The sequence below is a fragment of the Coregonus clupeaformis genome, chromosome 30 (genome assembly GCF_020615455.1).
Source record: "Coregonus clupeaformis isolate EN_2021a chromosome 30, ASM2061545v1, whole genome shotgun sequence".
Lineage (NCBI taxonomy): Eukaryota > Metazoa > Chordata > Actinopteri > Salmoniformes > Salmonidae > Coregonus > Coregonus clupeaformis.
The window spans coordinates 39,986,252-39,999,170 of NC_059221.1; the positions used below are offsets into that span (position 1 = coordinate 39,986,252).

General features: G+C 43.9%; 1 protein-coding gene and 1 long non-coding RNA gene across 3 annotated transcripts in view; both read left to right on the top strand.

Moving 5' to 3' along the window:
- The window catches only part of LOC121546118 (zinc finger protein PLAGL2-like), a 40,118-nt gene extending 34,610 nt beyond the window's left edge, over positions 1-5,508 (top strand). Inside the window, exons 1-3 of one of the 2 annotated variants that reach the window (XM_041857156.2) lie at positions 1,051-1,289; positions 2,431-3,149; positions 3,358-5,508. In XM_041857156.2, coding sequence (XP_041713090.2) covers positions 2,782-3,149; positions 3,358-4,816 — 1,827 coding nt within the window. In that variant the 5' untranslated portion in view covers positions 1,051-1,289; positions 2,431-2,781 and the 3' untranslated portion in view covers positions 4,817-5,508. Of the gene's footprint in view, positions 1-1,050; positions 1,290-2,430; positions 3,150-3,357 lie in introns of those variants that run through there. The other variant, XM_041857155.2, reaches the window with a different exon arrangement.
- Positions 5,509-7,045: 1,537 nt separating this feature from the next.
- On the top strand, positions 7,046-11,555 carry LOC123482302. The gene is made up of 2 exons (XR_006657663.1): positions 7,046-7,135; positions 8,739-11,555. It is a non-coding gene; the product is annotated as an uncharacterized LOC123482302 (long non-coding RNA).
- The last annotated feature ends 1,364 nt before the right edge of the window (positions 11,556-12,919 follow it).

Genomic DNA, 12,919 nt, shown 5'->3' on the forward strand with positions numbered 1-12,919 from the left:
TTCTAAGTAGGGATTGATGGAAGTGTTGGTTACTACTTCACATTTTGGGGCCGATGAAGAGGTCTTACGTGGAGCTCAGTTGTGTGTTGGCGGTGGTGCGTTATTAGTCCTGAAATGAAATGGCATAGCAGAAACTAGTCTTGTTGTTAAGTTTTGAAGGGGGCTGGTCCTGGTGTAGATGCTAGGTGTTTGATGTAGGAAGCGTTAGTTATTGGATGTTAGGCATGTAATGCTTAAGACCGGCAGGTCAGGGGTCAGGGGTCATGGGGTGAGTGTAGTGTACTCCGTGTGGCAGGGGTCAGGGGTCATGGGGTCAGTGTAGTGTACTCCGTGTGGCAGGGGTCAGGGGTCATGGGGTCAGTGTAGTGTACGGCGTGTGATGCTGGCCAGGAATGTGCGTTGTGGTGCGGCTCCACAATAGGCCAGGACTCCCTGGGGCTGGTCAGTGGGAGGAGTGTCATCCCCCCTGCACACATCCTGCTGTGTGATGAGCTCAGCTGTTAGCTCCTCTTAACCACATCTATACACACACACACACACACACACACAATGGCTCTCACACACACACACGCACACAATTGCTCACACACACACACTCTCTCACACACACACACACACACACACGCACACAATTGCTCACACACACACACACACACACACTCTCACACACCATTCGGACCTGTACTCTCCACAATCACCCGACCTCAACCCAATTGAGATGGTTTGGGATGAGTTGGAGTGCAGAGTGAAGGAAAAGCAGCCAACAAGTGCGGGAACTCCTTCAAGACTGTTGGAAAAGCATTCCAGGTGCCAAGAGGGTGCAAAGCTGTCATCAAGGCAAAGGGAGCCTACTTTGAAGAATCTCAAATATAAAACATATTTTGATTTGTTTTAACACTTTTTTGGTTAGTACATGATTCCATATGTGTTATTTCATAGTGTTGATGTCTTCACTATTATTCTACAGTGTAGAAAGTAGTAAAAATAAAGAAAAACCCTTGAATGAGTAGGTGTGTTCAAACTTTTGACTGGTAGTGTGTGTGTGTGTGTGTATGTTTGTTGTTGCACACATGTCTGTGTAAGTGTGTACGTTCATAGGTCATGTGACTAAAGCACAGCCAGGTGACCGTGTGGTTAGTAGGAGCCAGACCAGGGTGACCTTGGACTTGACCATGTGACTTAGCTGTGTGGGAGGAGAGGGGTCCTCGAGGCAGAAGAGGTGACAGAAAGACATGGTGCAACAGTGTTACTTCTGTGCTGTAAGAAATGGATGCATGCTTGACTTGACTGTAAGTTGCTTTGGATAAAAGCGTCTGCTTAATGGCATATATCATTATAATACATCACTCAGAAATGAAACTTTATCCAGAAATGTAACTACAGTAGCCTATATCCCTCACAAACGGATTTCCATTTTTAAACTGACCAAATTAGACCAGTGTTGTTCTCATTTAAAGGTAGCTTAGCCAGGACTTTTACAGTAGTTTGAGGACTCTGTTGAATTAAGCAGCTGACAGGTAGCGAAGTAGCAGGTTCTAAGAAGCGCTAGTTTATGGCGGAAACACCCTGGGGGCTTAGTGTGATTCACTGTTTTCTTTAGGATTATGTGAGCCTTATCCAGTTTCATAACATGTACATGCATGTACACACACAATGCCTGCGTTGTGCCCCCCACAGTTATTTATTTGAAGCCACACAACATATTTGACATTTTAGTCATTTAGCAGACGCTCTTATCCAGAGCGACTTACAGTTAGTGAGTGCATACATTTTATTTAAAAAAAAATGTATACTAGCCCCCCGTGGGAATCGAACCCACAACCCTGGCGTTGCAAGCGCCATGCTCTACCAACTGAGCAACACGGGGCATGTAAAGTATATTCTATACATGATAACATGATGGCTAACGCTCAGTGGATAAGATATACATAGATGAATACTGTGATGACTGGAATGGCTGAATGACTCAACTACTGGAAATGAACAGTCTTAAACAGGCGTTCCTGTTAGTCACTTTTCAGTGTACCACTATGCCACATTGTCCTTTAGTGCCCCCTAGTGCCCAACTGGTATTTGGACTGGAACAATATCAGTCCATAGGCTCAGATTTGGGCCTGGATTCAAACCGTATCACAAAAGTATCGCGGAAGATCCACGTTATAGCTAGATTGAAATTGAAAGGCAATGTTCCCGTGTTCGCGGAGACTGCATTCAGGGTAAACACTGCCTATGTCGTCAAAATTGGAAATGACCTTTAATTGTTTACGCGATACTTCCGCGATACTTCTGCGATACGGATTGAATCCAGCCCCTGGTCAGGAATATTCTTTATTGGCTCATTGGCTAAAATGTATTTGTGCCAAAATACATGAATACACTGAAATAAGAAAAAGAGGATTCACTAATGTCTTGCTTTTCTTTTGTTTACAGGGGACGAAAGATGCAGAGCAGCATTTCCTACTCAACCCCAACCATAGCTGTTGGGACTGGGTGAGAGAGGGAGAGAGAGAGAGAGAGAGAGACAGAGTGAGTGAAAAAAAGGAGCTCCACAGACAGAAGGACCAGTTCTCACATAGTAAACAAGTACACGGATACTTGTGTTTTTCAGCAGACATTGACAACAACAGCACTATCTGAGCCCCAGACCATAGCCCCCACTAAGCCCTACCCGGCCCCGCCCGGAGCCACGCCTTTCACTGCACCCCACCACTGCCCACGTAGAGCCTGGAAGGCAGGGGAGCCACGGCCGGGTTTTCATGGCAACAGCACCCTAGGGCTGCCATGGCAGCTGTTGCCGCCGATGCCCCACGCCATATTACCGCACTGACGCCGGAGGACGAGGAAGGAAGAGCCGCTGCCAAGCTGTACGGAGGCGCTACCCTGCCACGGACAGAGAGAGAGAGAGAACGAGAGAGGGAGAGAGAAGAGGAGAGAGAGAGAGAACGAGAGAGGGAGAGAGAAGAGGAGAGAGAGAGAGAGAGAGTGAGGGAAGAGCGAGCCAGCGGCAACGAGTGTTTGGTGTGTGGGGCTTTGTTTGGTTCACAGGATAAGCTTCGGCTTCACGCCTTCAGTCACAAGGGAGAGAAACCCTTCCGCTGCTCCCAGCCACACTGCCCTAAGGCCTTCAGCTCTAAATATAAACTATTCAGGTAAAACAGCACTCCACCAAGAGTTTTTAAACTCTTAACACTTTAACAGTTCCTCTAAAACACTTTCACAGACTAACTTGTATCATACTGTACTCTCTCTCATTCCTTCTCTCTCTCTTTCTCTCCTTCCTTCTCTCTCTTTCTCTCTTTCTCTCTCCTTCCTCTCTCTCTCTCTCTCTCTCTCTCTCTCTCTCTCTTCATTATCCAGGCATATGGCCACACACTCTCCACAGAAAACTCACCAGTGCTCATTCTGCGAGAAAATGTTTCACCGCAAAGATCACCTGAAGAACCACCTACAGACTCATGACCCCAACAAAGAGGCCTTCAAGTGTGAGGAGTGTGGCAAGCACTACAACACCAAGCTGGGCTACAAGCGTCACGTGGCCATGCATTCAGCCACGGCAGGGGACCTCACCTGTATGGTGTGCCTACAGAGCTACGAGAGTACCCCTGCCCTGCTGGAGCATCTCAAGAGCCACTCGGGCAAGTCCTCCGCAGGTGCCAAGGAGAAGAAGCACCCGTGTGACCACTGTGACCGCCGCTTCTACACACGGAAGGACGTGCGCCGCCACATGGTGGTCCACACCGGCAGAAAGGACTTCCTGTGTCAGTACTGCGCCCAGCGCTTCGGCAGGAAGGACCACCTGACGCGGCATGTGAAGAAGAGCCACTCTCAGGAGCTGCTAAAGATAGAGCCTCCGGACATGCTGGGCTCTGGCTCCTCCCCCTGCACTGTCAAAGAGGAGCTCAGCCCCATGATGTGCAGCATGGGTCCCAACAAGGACCCCCTGATGGCCAAGCCGTTCCCCAGCGGCACCTCCTTCCCCATGGGCATGTACAACCCCCACCACCTCCAGGCCATGTCCAACCCTGGGGTGGGCCACCACCACTCTCTGATGCCCGGCTCCCTGTCCGCTGCCATGGGGATGGGCTGCCACATAGAGCCCCCCCACCACCACCCCCACCCCCCGCACCACCACCACCACCACCATCACCATCACCACCACATTCAACACTCCCCCCCGCTGCCCCACCTGCAGCAGCCCCAACAGCACCACCAGCCCCAACAGCACCAGCAGCCGCCGCCCAAGTATCAGCTGGGATCTACCTCATACCTGCTGGACAAGCCCCTCAAAGTGGAGATGGAGAGCTTTCTCATGGATCTGCAGAGTGGGCTGCCGGGCCCCCACTCATGCGATCATCATCATGCTGCTGCCTCGCCCCCCAAGGAGGGACTAGAACACCCTCCAGGACTGGCAGACGAGCTGTGTGGGGACCCCCTCCTGTCCAAGAGCCCTGCGGTCATCGCTGACGCTCTGTGCGCTGCTAACATGGATTTCTCTCACCTGCTGGGCTACCTGCCCCTCAACCTGGCCCCCTACAACACCCCCATGAGCACAGCAGGGCTAGTCATGAGCTACACCTCGTCTACCCCCGCCTCCTCCTCCTCTTCTTCCTCATCCTCATCCTTGCATGCCGCCGAGCCCCACACCGTTGCCACGGCTGCAGCCGCACCTCTTACCTCTTTGCAACCTCAACCTCAGGAGCAGCAGGGTTCCAGCGGGGGCGTGGGGGGTCTAGGGCCCCTGCGTCCCCTCCCGCCAGTGTTTACCTCCAGCCTCAGCACGACCACCCTGCCTCGCTTTCACCAGGCCTTCCAATGAGGGGCCACCGGGCCTGGCCCGGTCCCTACACCATCACCCTCAGCCCACTGTCTGGGCGCCCAAGGGCCAAGGGGCCTGCTGGCCGAAAGGGTTGTGATAAAAAAACAAAAAACACATGAACACTTAGAAGCCTTAATTGAAGCGCACAAAAGCTTTTTGATTGAGCCTTAGAGGAAACTAAACCCTTTATTGAAACAAAAGGAAAAGATGATACAAGCTTTTATTTGGGCTTTCTTTCTATCCTTTAGTTATGATGTTTTAGCCCCGCTCTCTTTAACCTCTACCACCAACCTATCTCCCTCATCCATGATCCCCTCTCCCTTTATTCTGTAGTTAGTAGACAGTATCAGTAGGCCTGAAGGCATGGTACTGCTACTTTATAAAGTCATAATATTAAGAAAAAAATCTAAGATTAATTTTAGAGAAGATTATCTATTTTTTGTGATCCAGAAAGACTAGTTTGAAGTGGATGAAATATAATTTTCTTGCTTTTCCAAATGTGACTGAACGTGCTAGGTTATCTCTCCTATGAGTGTAAAGGTCTGAACCACCTGCCCAGAAACACACCCTGTCTGTCATCATCACCGTCAGGGGGAAACGCACCCTGTCTGTCATCATCACCGTCAGGGGGAAACGCACCCTGTCTGTCATCATCACCGTCAGGGGGAAACGCATCCGTCGTCATCATCACCGTCAGGGGGAAACGCACCTGTCTGTCATCATCACCGTCAGGGGGAAACGCACCCTGTCTGTCATCATCACCGTCAGGGGGAAACGCACCCTGTCTGTCATCATCACCGTCAGGGGGAAACGCACCCTGTCTGTCATCATCACCGTCAGGGGGAAACGCACCCTGTCTGTCATCATCACCTTCAGGGGGGAAACGCACCTGTCTGTCATCAATACCGTCAGGGGGAAACGCACCCTGTCTGTCATCATCATCGTCGGGGAAACGCACCCTGTCTGTCATCAGTGACCTGTCTGCCGGGGAAACGCACCCTGTCTGTCATCAGCACCGTCAGGGGGAAACGCACCCTGTCTGTCATCATCACCGTCAGGGGGAAACGCACCCTGTCTGTCATCATCACCGTCAGGGGGAAACGCACCCTGTCTGTCATCAGCACCGTCAGGGGGAAAGATTAATGAAGGAATGAAGTGATAATGCCCCGCCCACATTACCCTCCTCCAATAGGCTACAACCACACTAAAAATATCTCAGTCTAGAGAAAGACTCGAACAACTGATTAATGTTATGACTCATAGAGGCAAATCAGTTGTCCAGAAAGTATAAAACAGAGAGTTGATTAACATTGATAACCAACGCTGCCAAACACAGCGACCAGTGGCGCCCACATATTTAATGAAAAGGATACAGGTATGTGAAAATATCCGAGTTGGTAGAAAACATGCCAAGTAATGCTGGTTTTATGTTGTTTTTCTAGAGAAGCAATTTTTTTTTTGTAGAAGGCACTTCACCTTTAGGAATCTCTTTGGCTAACCGTCAGGGGATGATGACCTTATTTGGGAAAAACCCCTACCCATAAAAGCTGCTCTTGAAAACAGGTAATTACCAATATTTGACTCATGAGGATTTTCCTTCCTTCAACTGTCTTCCTTCCAGCATTTTGTTTTAAGAAGTCTCCATGGTAACACCACACATTACTGATCTGTATATTCTCTCTGTTAGAGATGCATGGTAATTATCACCCTGACATATGTGAATAGCAAACTAAAACAACAACGACGGCATTGAGGGAAACGTGTAAGAGAATGTTATTGCAATGTACAAAATATCTCATCAAATAAATGAATATTATAATTGCTTTTTATCTCAGTAAGGTGTATTTAGGTAGACATGTTAAAACAAAGTGATGATGTTTTTTTTAATGTCTGGCAGGTTTAACATTTGTGTGTATCTGCCATTTTATTGATCAAAAAAGGATGAAGTATTAGCTTTGCCCTTTAGCTTTCTCCGCTGTATTCATTATTTACATCCTTTACTGGGTTAGCACAAACTTGGATTGTGGATTGACAAATGTGTAGTAGGCTGTTAGTGGAATAATAATTAATTAGCAGTTGCCATAGATATCTTTGATCGTCTCGTAGGAGTTTAAAAAAGAATGATCGACATTGATAGACTGTCCAGTTTCAATTTATTCTCTACTTTCTCATTATGAAACCCAACCTTATTTCGCCCTAAGTAAGCTAAGCGATCCGATTTTATATTCCTTTTCGTATTCACTAGCCTTTTGAAAACTTAAACCCAAAGTTATAAAACTATAATAGGTGCTCTTATTAATAGATAGATCAATAGATACAGTGGGAAAAAAAGTATTTAGTCAGCCACCAATTGTGCAAGTTCTCCAATTAAAAAAGATGAGAGAGGCCGTAATTTTCATCATAGGTACACGCCAACTATGACAGACAAATTGAGGAAAAAAAAATCCAGAAAATCACATTGTAGGATTTTTATGAATTTATTTGCAAATTATGGTGGAAAATAAGTATTTGGTCACCTACAAACAAGCAAGATTTCTGGCTCTCACAGACCTGTAACTTCTTCTGTAAGAGGCCCTCTGTCCTCCACTCTCGTTACCTGTATTAATGGCACCTGTTTGAACTTGTTATCAGTATAAAAGACACCTGTCCACAACCTAAAACAGTCACACTCCAAACTCCACTTTGGCCAAGACCAAAGAGCTGTCAAAGGACACCAGAAACAAAATTGTAGACCTGCACCAGGCTGGGAAGACTGAATCTGCAATAGGTAAGCAGCTTGGTTTGAAGAAATCAACTGTGGGAGCAATTATTAGGAAATGGAAGACATACAAGACCACTGATAATCTCCCTCGATCTGGGGCTCCACGCAAGATCTCACCCCGTGGGGTCAAAATGATCACAAGAATGGTGAGCAAAAATCCCAGAACCACACGGGGGACCTAGTGAATGACCTGCAGAGAGCTGGGACCAAAGTAACAAAGCCTACCATCAGTAACACACTACGCCGCCAGGGACTCAAATCCTGCAGTGCCAGACGTGTCCTCCTGCTTAAGCCAGTACATGTCCAGGCCCGTCTGAAGTTTGCTAGAGTGCATTTGGATGATCCAGAAGAGGATTGGGAGAATGTCATATGGTCAGATGAAACCAAAATAGAACTTTTTGGTAAAAACTCAACTCGTCGTGTTTGGAGGACAAAGAATGCTGCGTTGCATCCAAAGAACACCATACCTACTGTGAAGCATGGGGGTGGAAACATCATGCTTTGGGGCTGTTTTTCTGCAAAGGGACCAGAACGACTGATCCGGTAAAGGAAAGAATGAATGGGGCCATGTATCGTGAGATTTTGAGTGAAAACCTCCTTCCATCAGCAAGGTCATTGAAGATGAAACGTGGCTGGGTCTTTTCAGCATGACAATGATCCCAAACACACCGCCCGGGCAACGAAGGAGTGGCTTAGTAAGAAGCATTTCAAGGTCCTGGAGTGGCCTAGCCAGTCTCCAGATCTCAACCCCATAGAAAATCTTTGGAGGGAGTTGAAAGTCCGTGTTGCCCAGCGACAGCCCCAAAACATCACTGCTCTAGAGGAGATCTGCATGGAGGAATGGGCCAAAATACCAGCAACATGTGTGTGAAAACCTTGTGAAGACTTACAGAAAACGTTTGACCTGTGTCATTGCCAACAAGGGTATATAACAAAGTATTGAGAAACTTTTGTTATTGACCAAATACTTATTTTCCACCATAATTTGCAAATAAATTCATTAAAAATCCTACAATGTGATTTTATGGATTTTTTTCTCATTTTGTCTGTCATAGTTGACGGGGTACCTATGATGAAAAATTACAGGCTCCTCTCTCATCTTTTTAAGTGGGAGAACTTGCACAATTGGTGGCTGACTAAATACTTTTTTCCCCACTGTAGATCTGCCTTGAGGGTACAAGGACTAAACTTTACAGTATGAATATCATCCTCTTGGTTTGCAACTGTCTCAAACCCCTTGACTTTGTCTGTTTGAGTACTCAGCCCAGTCCATATGCGTCTATTAGTGAATACGTAGTTTCAAGTATAAGTCAAGTAGAAATAAATACAAAAATACAACATCATAAGGAAAATAAAACATATTGCTGCTTTTAGCTATGGTTGCCAGCAACTGTAGACCACTAGAACATTTCAACATTGCAAGATCTCAGCGGAGAAATGCACAGTAGTACCGATGAACTGTTTTCCCTTCCTCTCTGTAGTCCTCCTCATTCAGCTGCTTCCTAGATTCAAGAGAAAAGGGTCTATCTAAAAAGGACACAATATCCAGCACAGACAAGTCACCAGCCTGCTCTTTGACATTCAAAGCATGGGACGCCTGACTGGGATATTTCTTTGTCGTTTTTTTGTTGTTGTCATATGCTATATTACTTCCTGTTTGTTAAAACAGGACCTCGAAACAACACAACACATCACCTCATTTTAATTTTTTATTTTTCTTACCAAAACCTGGTGAGCGGAAACTAAATCTTGCACAATTGCTCATTAAAATAAATGTTGTATTATTTGGTTTTAAAAATGTAAGTTATTATTCAAATTGACCAACCGATCAGAGACCACATTACCTCTTTAATTAGCTAATTAAACTGCCCTATAAAAGTAGATGACAAATCTATGAAAAATACATCAAACCTAAAATAAATGTTTGTTTGGTTGGTACAAATAGTGCCACTGACAACCAATACTTGTGAGGTAAAAAGTGCAGGTATGTTCAAGTTTATCCCTGGAAAATCATCAGCTAGGCTGATAAATTATCTAAATGATGAACATTTAATGATTGATCATGATAAATGTGATTCGTACCTGTTTCTTATAGCAGAAATTCGATATAAATATTGATATAATTGTAAAAAAGTTATGCCTAAAACATAGACTTTTTATATCAAGTATACATTTTAAAAGACCATGGCTATATTCAATTCCAGCCAAAATTGTAGCACTCAAATTTAGCATTTATCTTTTTATTCATTTATTGATAGAAAAAGAAAAGAAAAAGTGATTGGCATTGAGTTTGTCCTCCCTGGGTTTCTGTGAGCTAATCTGAATTCTAGCACTTTCAACCTTTAAAAAAGAGTATTTTTTTCTTTTAACATATAATCTTATATGTTGATATGTTTTTCATTTGTATTTGATCCTGTATATGTATGTGCCATTAGTTTGATGTGTAGATTTGATCAACCTTTGTGTATTTTTCTCCAAAAGTATAACAGTATTTTTGATAGACTTTTCACTAATACCTTCTTGCATGGGCCCCCAGTCCCCCCTGAGCCCCGTTGGGTCACCAGCATTGCCTTCTCGATTGAAATTGTATCTAACCAACAACAAAAATGTCTACAACCAAGTATTTGTAACAGAGATTTGTAATCCAATTGCCTCTCAGAGAACATGGTGAGCGTTACACATCATCGTCCCTATGACATCATCACATCCACAATCTGGAATAGAACAACTACCAGATTGTTGAACAGCACATTATCTGGGGAACCCAGTTTTAAAGCACTTTTATTTTGCACCCCGTGTTCATAACAACTGACTGCTGCATGACTGAAAAGGGTCGTACTAGTGCCAAGTAGCTGTAGAATACATGTTGCTTCTAGACACAATAAGGCAGTCTGGAAATGAATATGTTTACAACACGCTCTATGGACCACGCTGTGTCAAGACAGGGCTTTGCTACAGAGAAGGCACGTCTTCCATCTGCCCCAGTTTACAGTAGACTTCACCCCACACATAACAGTAGAGACGATGGAAATGCTAATCATTCATTGGCGGAAGAAAACTGGATGACCTAATCATGAGTTCATCCCACTCGTTTTGGAGAGATGACTCCTCTAACCTCTGCTAAGGTACATCCTGAGAAGGCCTACCTCTGACAGTGGTGTTATGATTCAAAGCATCTGATAGGTCATTGGCATCGTTAATGAAAGGTTGTGGAAGTAATATCTCACCTTAAGTTTTGACTTGAGTGCGGAGCGGATGTTTTGCTACAATGCCTCGTAGGTTCATTACCTCGACTGCACCTACTAGGGATGCACTTGTCGACACCGTTCCTCTGTTAGTAGGTGCAGAACACAGAATTTAAGGGGATTATTTTATCCATTTTAAGTCAGAAAACCAATTGGATTTCATTAATACTTCTTTTTTTTTTTTCTAGTGAGAAACTGGGTACTGTCTGGAGAAGACAAAATCCCCATTAGTTTTATATATTTTCAGCTTAATGTAAGTCTTGCATTCTAAGCTCTTTGTGCATCTTCTTTAGCGACATAGACATGTATGTTTAGTACTTGCTCATTACAGCCACCTCTGGGGAAAAGGTGAACAAAACAAAAATGGAATATTTACATTCATCCTTACACTATTTTATATAGCATGGAGTTGATCAACTACAGGGAGAATTGTATAAGAATATTCTTCAGAGAAAAAAAACGTAGCTTGTTTGTCACATATCTCACATGCAATCAGTTGCTGCAAAGTGACAGATTTGTGTATTGGTTGATCCAAAGAGATGACATAACAACACTCTTTACTCGTTGTACAGTACCATTGGATCTTTGACCTGTCGTGTACAGTACCATTGTATCTTTGACCTGTCGTGTACAGTACCATTGGATCTTTGACCTGTCATGTACAGTACCATTGTATCTTTGACCTGTCATGTGTTGTGTTGAAATGATTAAAAGACAAACCCACGGTTTCATACTTTGGTTGTAAGTTTTACTCCTTTGTCTTTTAAAAGGTTAGAACACAGAAAAGTGGAAATGGACTAAACAGACTCATGCTGAAAAAGGCAGTGCCTTCAGAAAGTATTCTCACCCCTTGACCTTTCCACATTTTGTTGTGTTACAGCCTGAATCGATACAATTTAGATTTTTTTGTCACTGGCCTACACATAATACCCATAATGTAAAAGTGGAATTATATTTTCAGAAATGTTTACAAATGAATTCAAAATTAAAATCATTATGTTACTTGTTAAGCAGATTTTTACTCCTGAACTTATTTAGGCTTGCTATAACAAAGGGGTTGAATACTTATTGACTCAAGACATTTCAGAGTTTCATTTTGAATTAATTTGTAAACATTTCTAAAAATATAATTCCACTTTGACACGTCACATAATATAAGTTGCATGTGTGCAATAATAGTGTTTAACTTAATTTTTGAATGTATATTAATTATGGATACCCATTAGCTGCTGCCAAGGCATGAATGATTTGTCCCAAATACAATGCTTTAATTTTTTGTAATATTTAGGACTAACTTATTCCTTGCCACCCATTCTGAAACTAACTGCAGCTCTTTGTTAAGTGTTGCAGTAGTAACCTCATCTCTGTAACCCACACGCACAATTATCTGTAAGGATCCTCAGTCGAGCATTGAATTTCAAACACAGATTCAACCACAAAGACCTGTGAGGTTTTCCAATGCCTCACAAAGGGCACCTATTGGTAGATGGGTAAAAAATAAAAAAGCAGACATTGAATATGGTGAAGTTATTATTATTTATTATTTATTTACACTTATTACACGTTGGATGGTGCATCAACACCCAGTCACTACAAAGATATAGGCGTCCTAACTCAGATGCTGGAGAGGAAGAAAATCGCTCAGGGATTTCACCATGAGGCCAATGGTGACTTTAAAAGAGTTAAGAGTTTAATGGCTTTGATAGAAAGAAAACTGAGGATGGATCAACAACATTGTAGTTACTCCATAATACTAACCTAATTGAGAGTGAAAAGAAGGAAGCCTGTACCGAATAAAAATATTCCAAAACATGCATCCTGTTTGCAATAAGGCACTAAAGTAAAACTGCAAACATTGTGGCAAAGAAATTAACTTTATGTCCTGAATACAAAGTGTTATGTTTGGGGCAAATCCAACACATCACGTCACTGAGTACCACTCTTCATATTTTCAAGCATGGTGGTGACTGCATCATGTTATGGGTTTGCTTGTCACTGGCAAGGACTGGGGAGTCTTTTGGGATAAAAAGAAACGGGATAGAGGTAAGCACAGGCAAAATCCCAGAGGAAAACCTGGTTCAGTCTGCTTTCCAACAG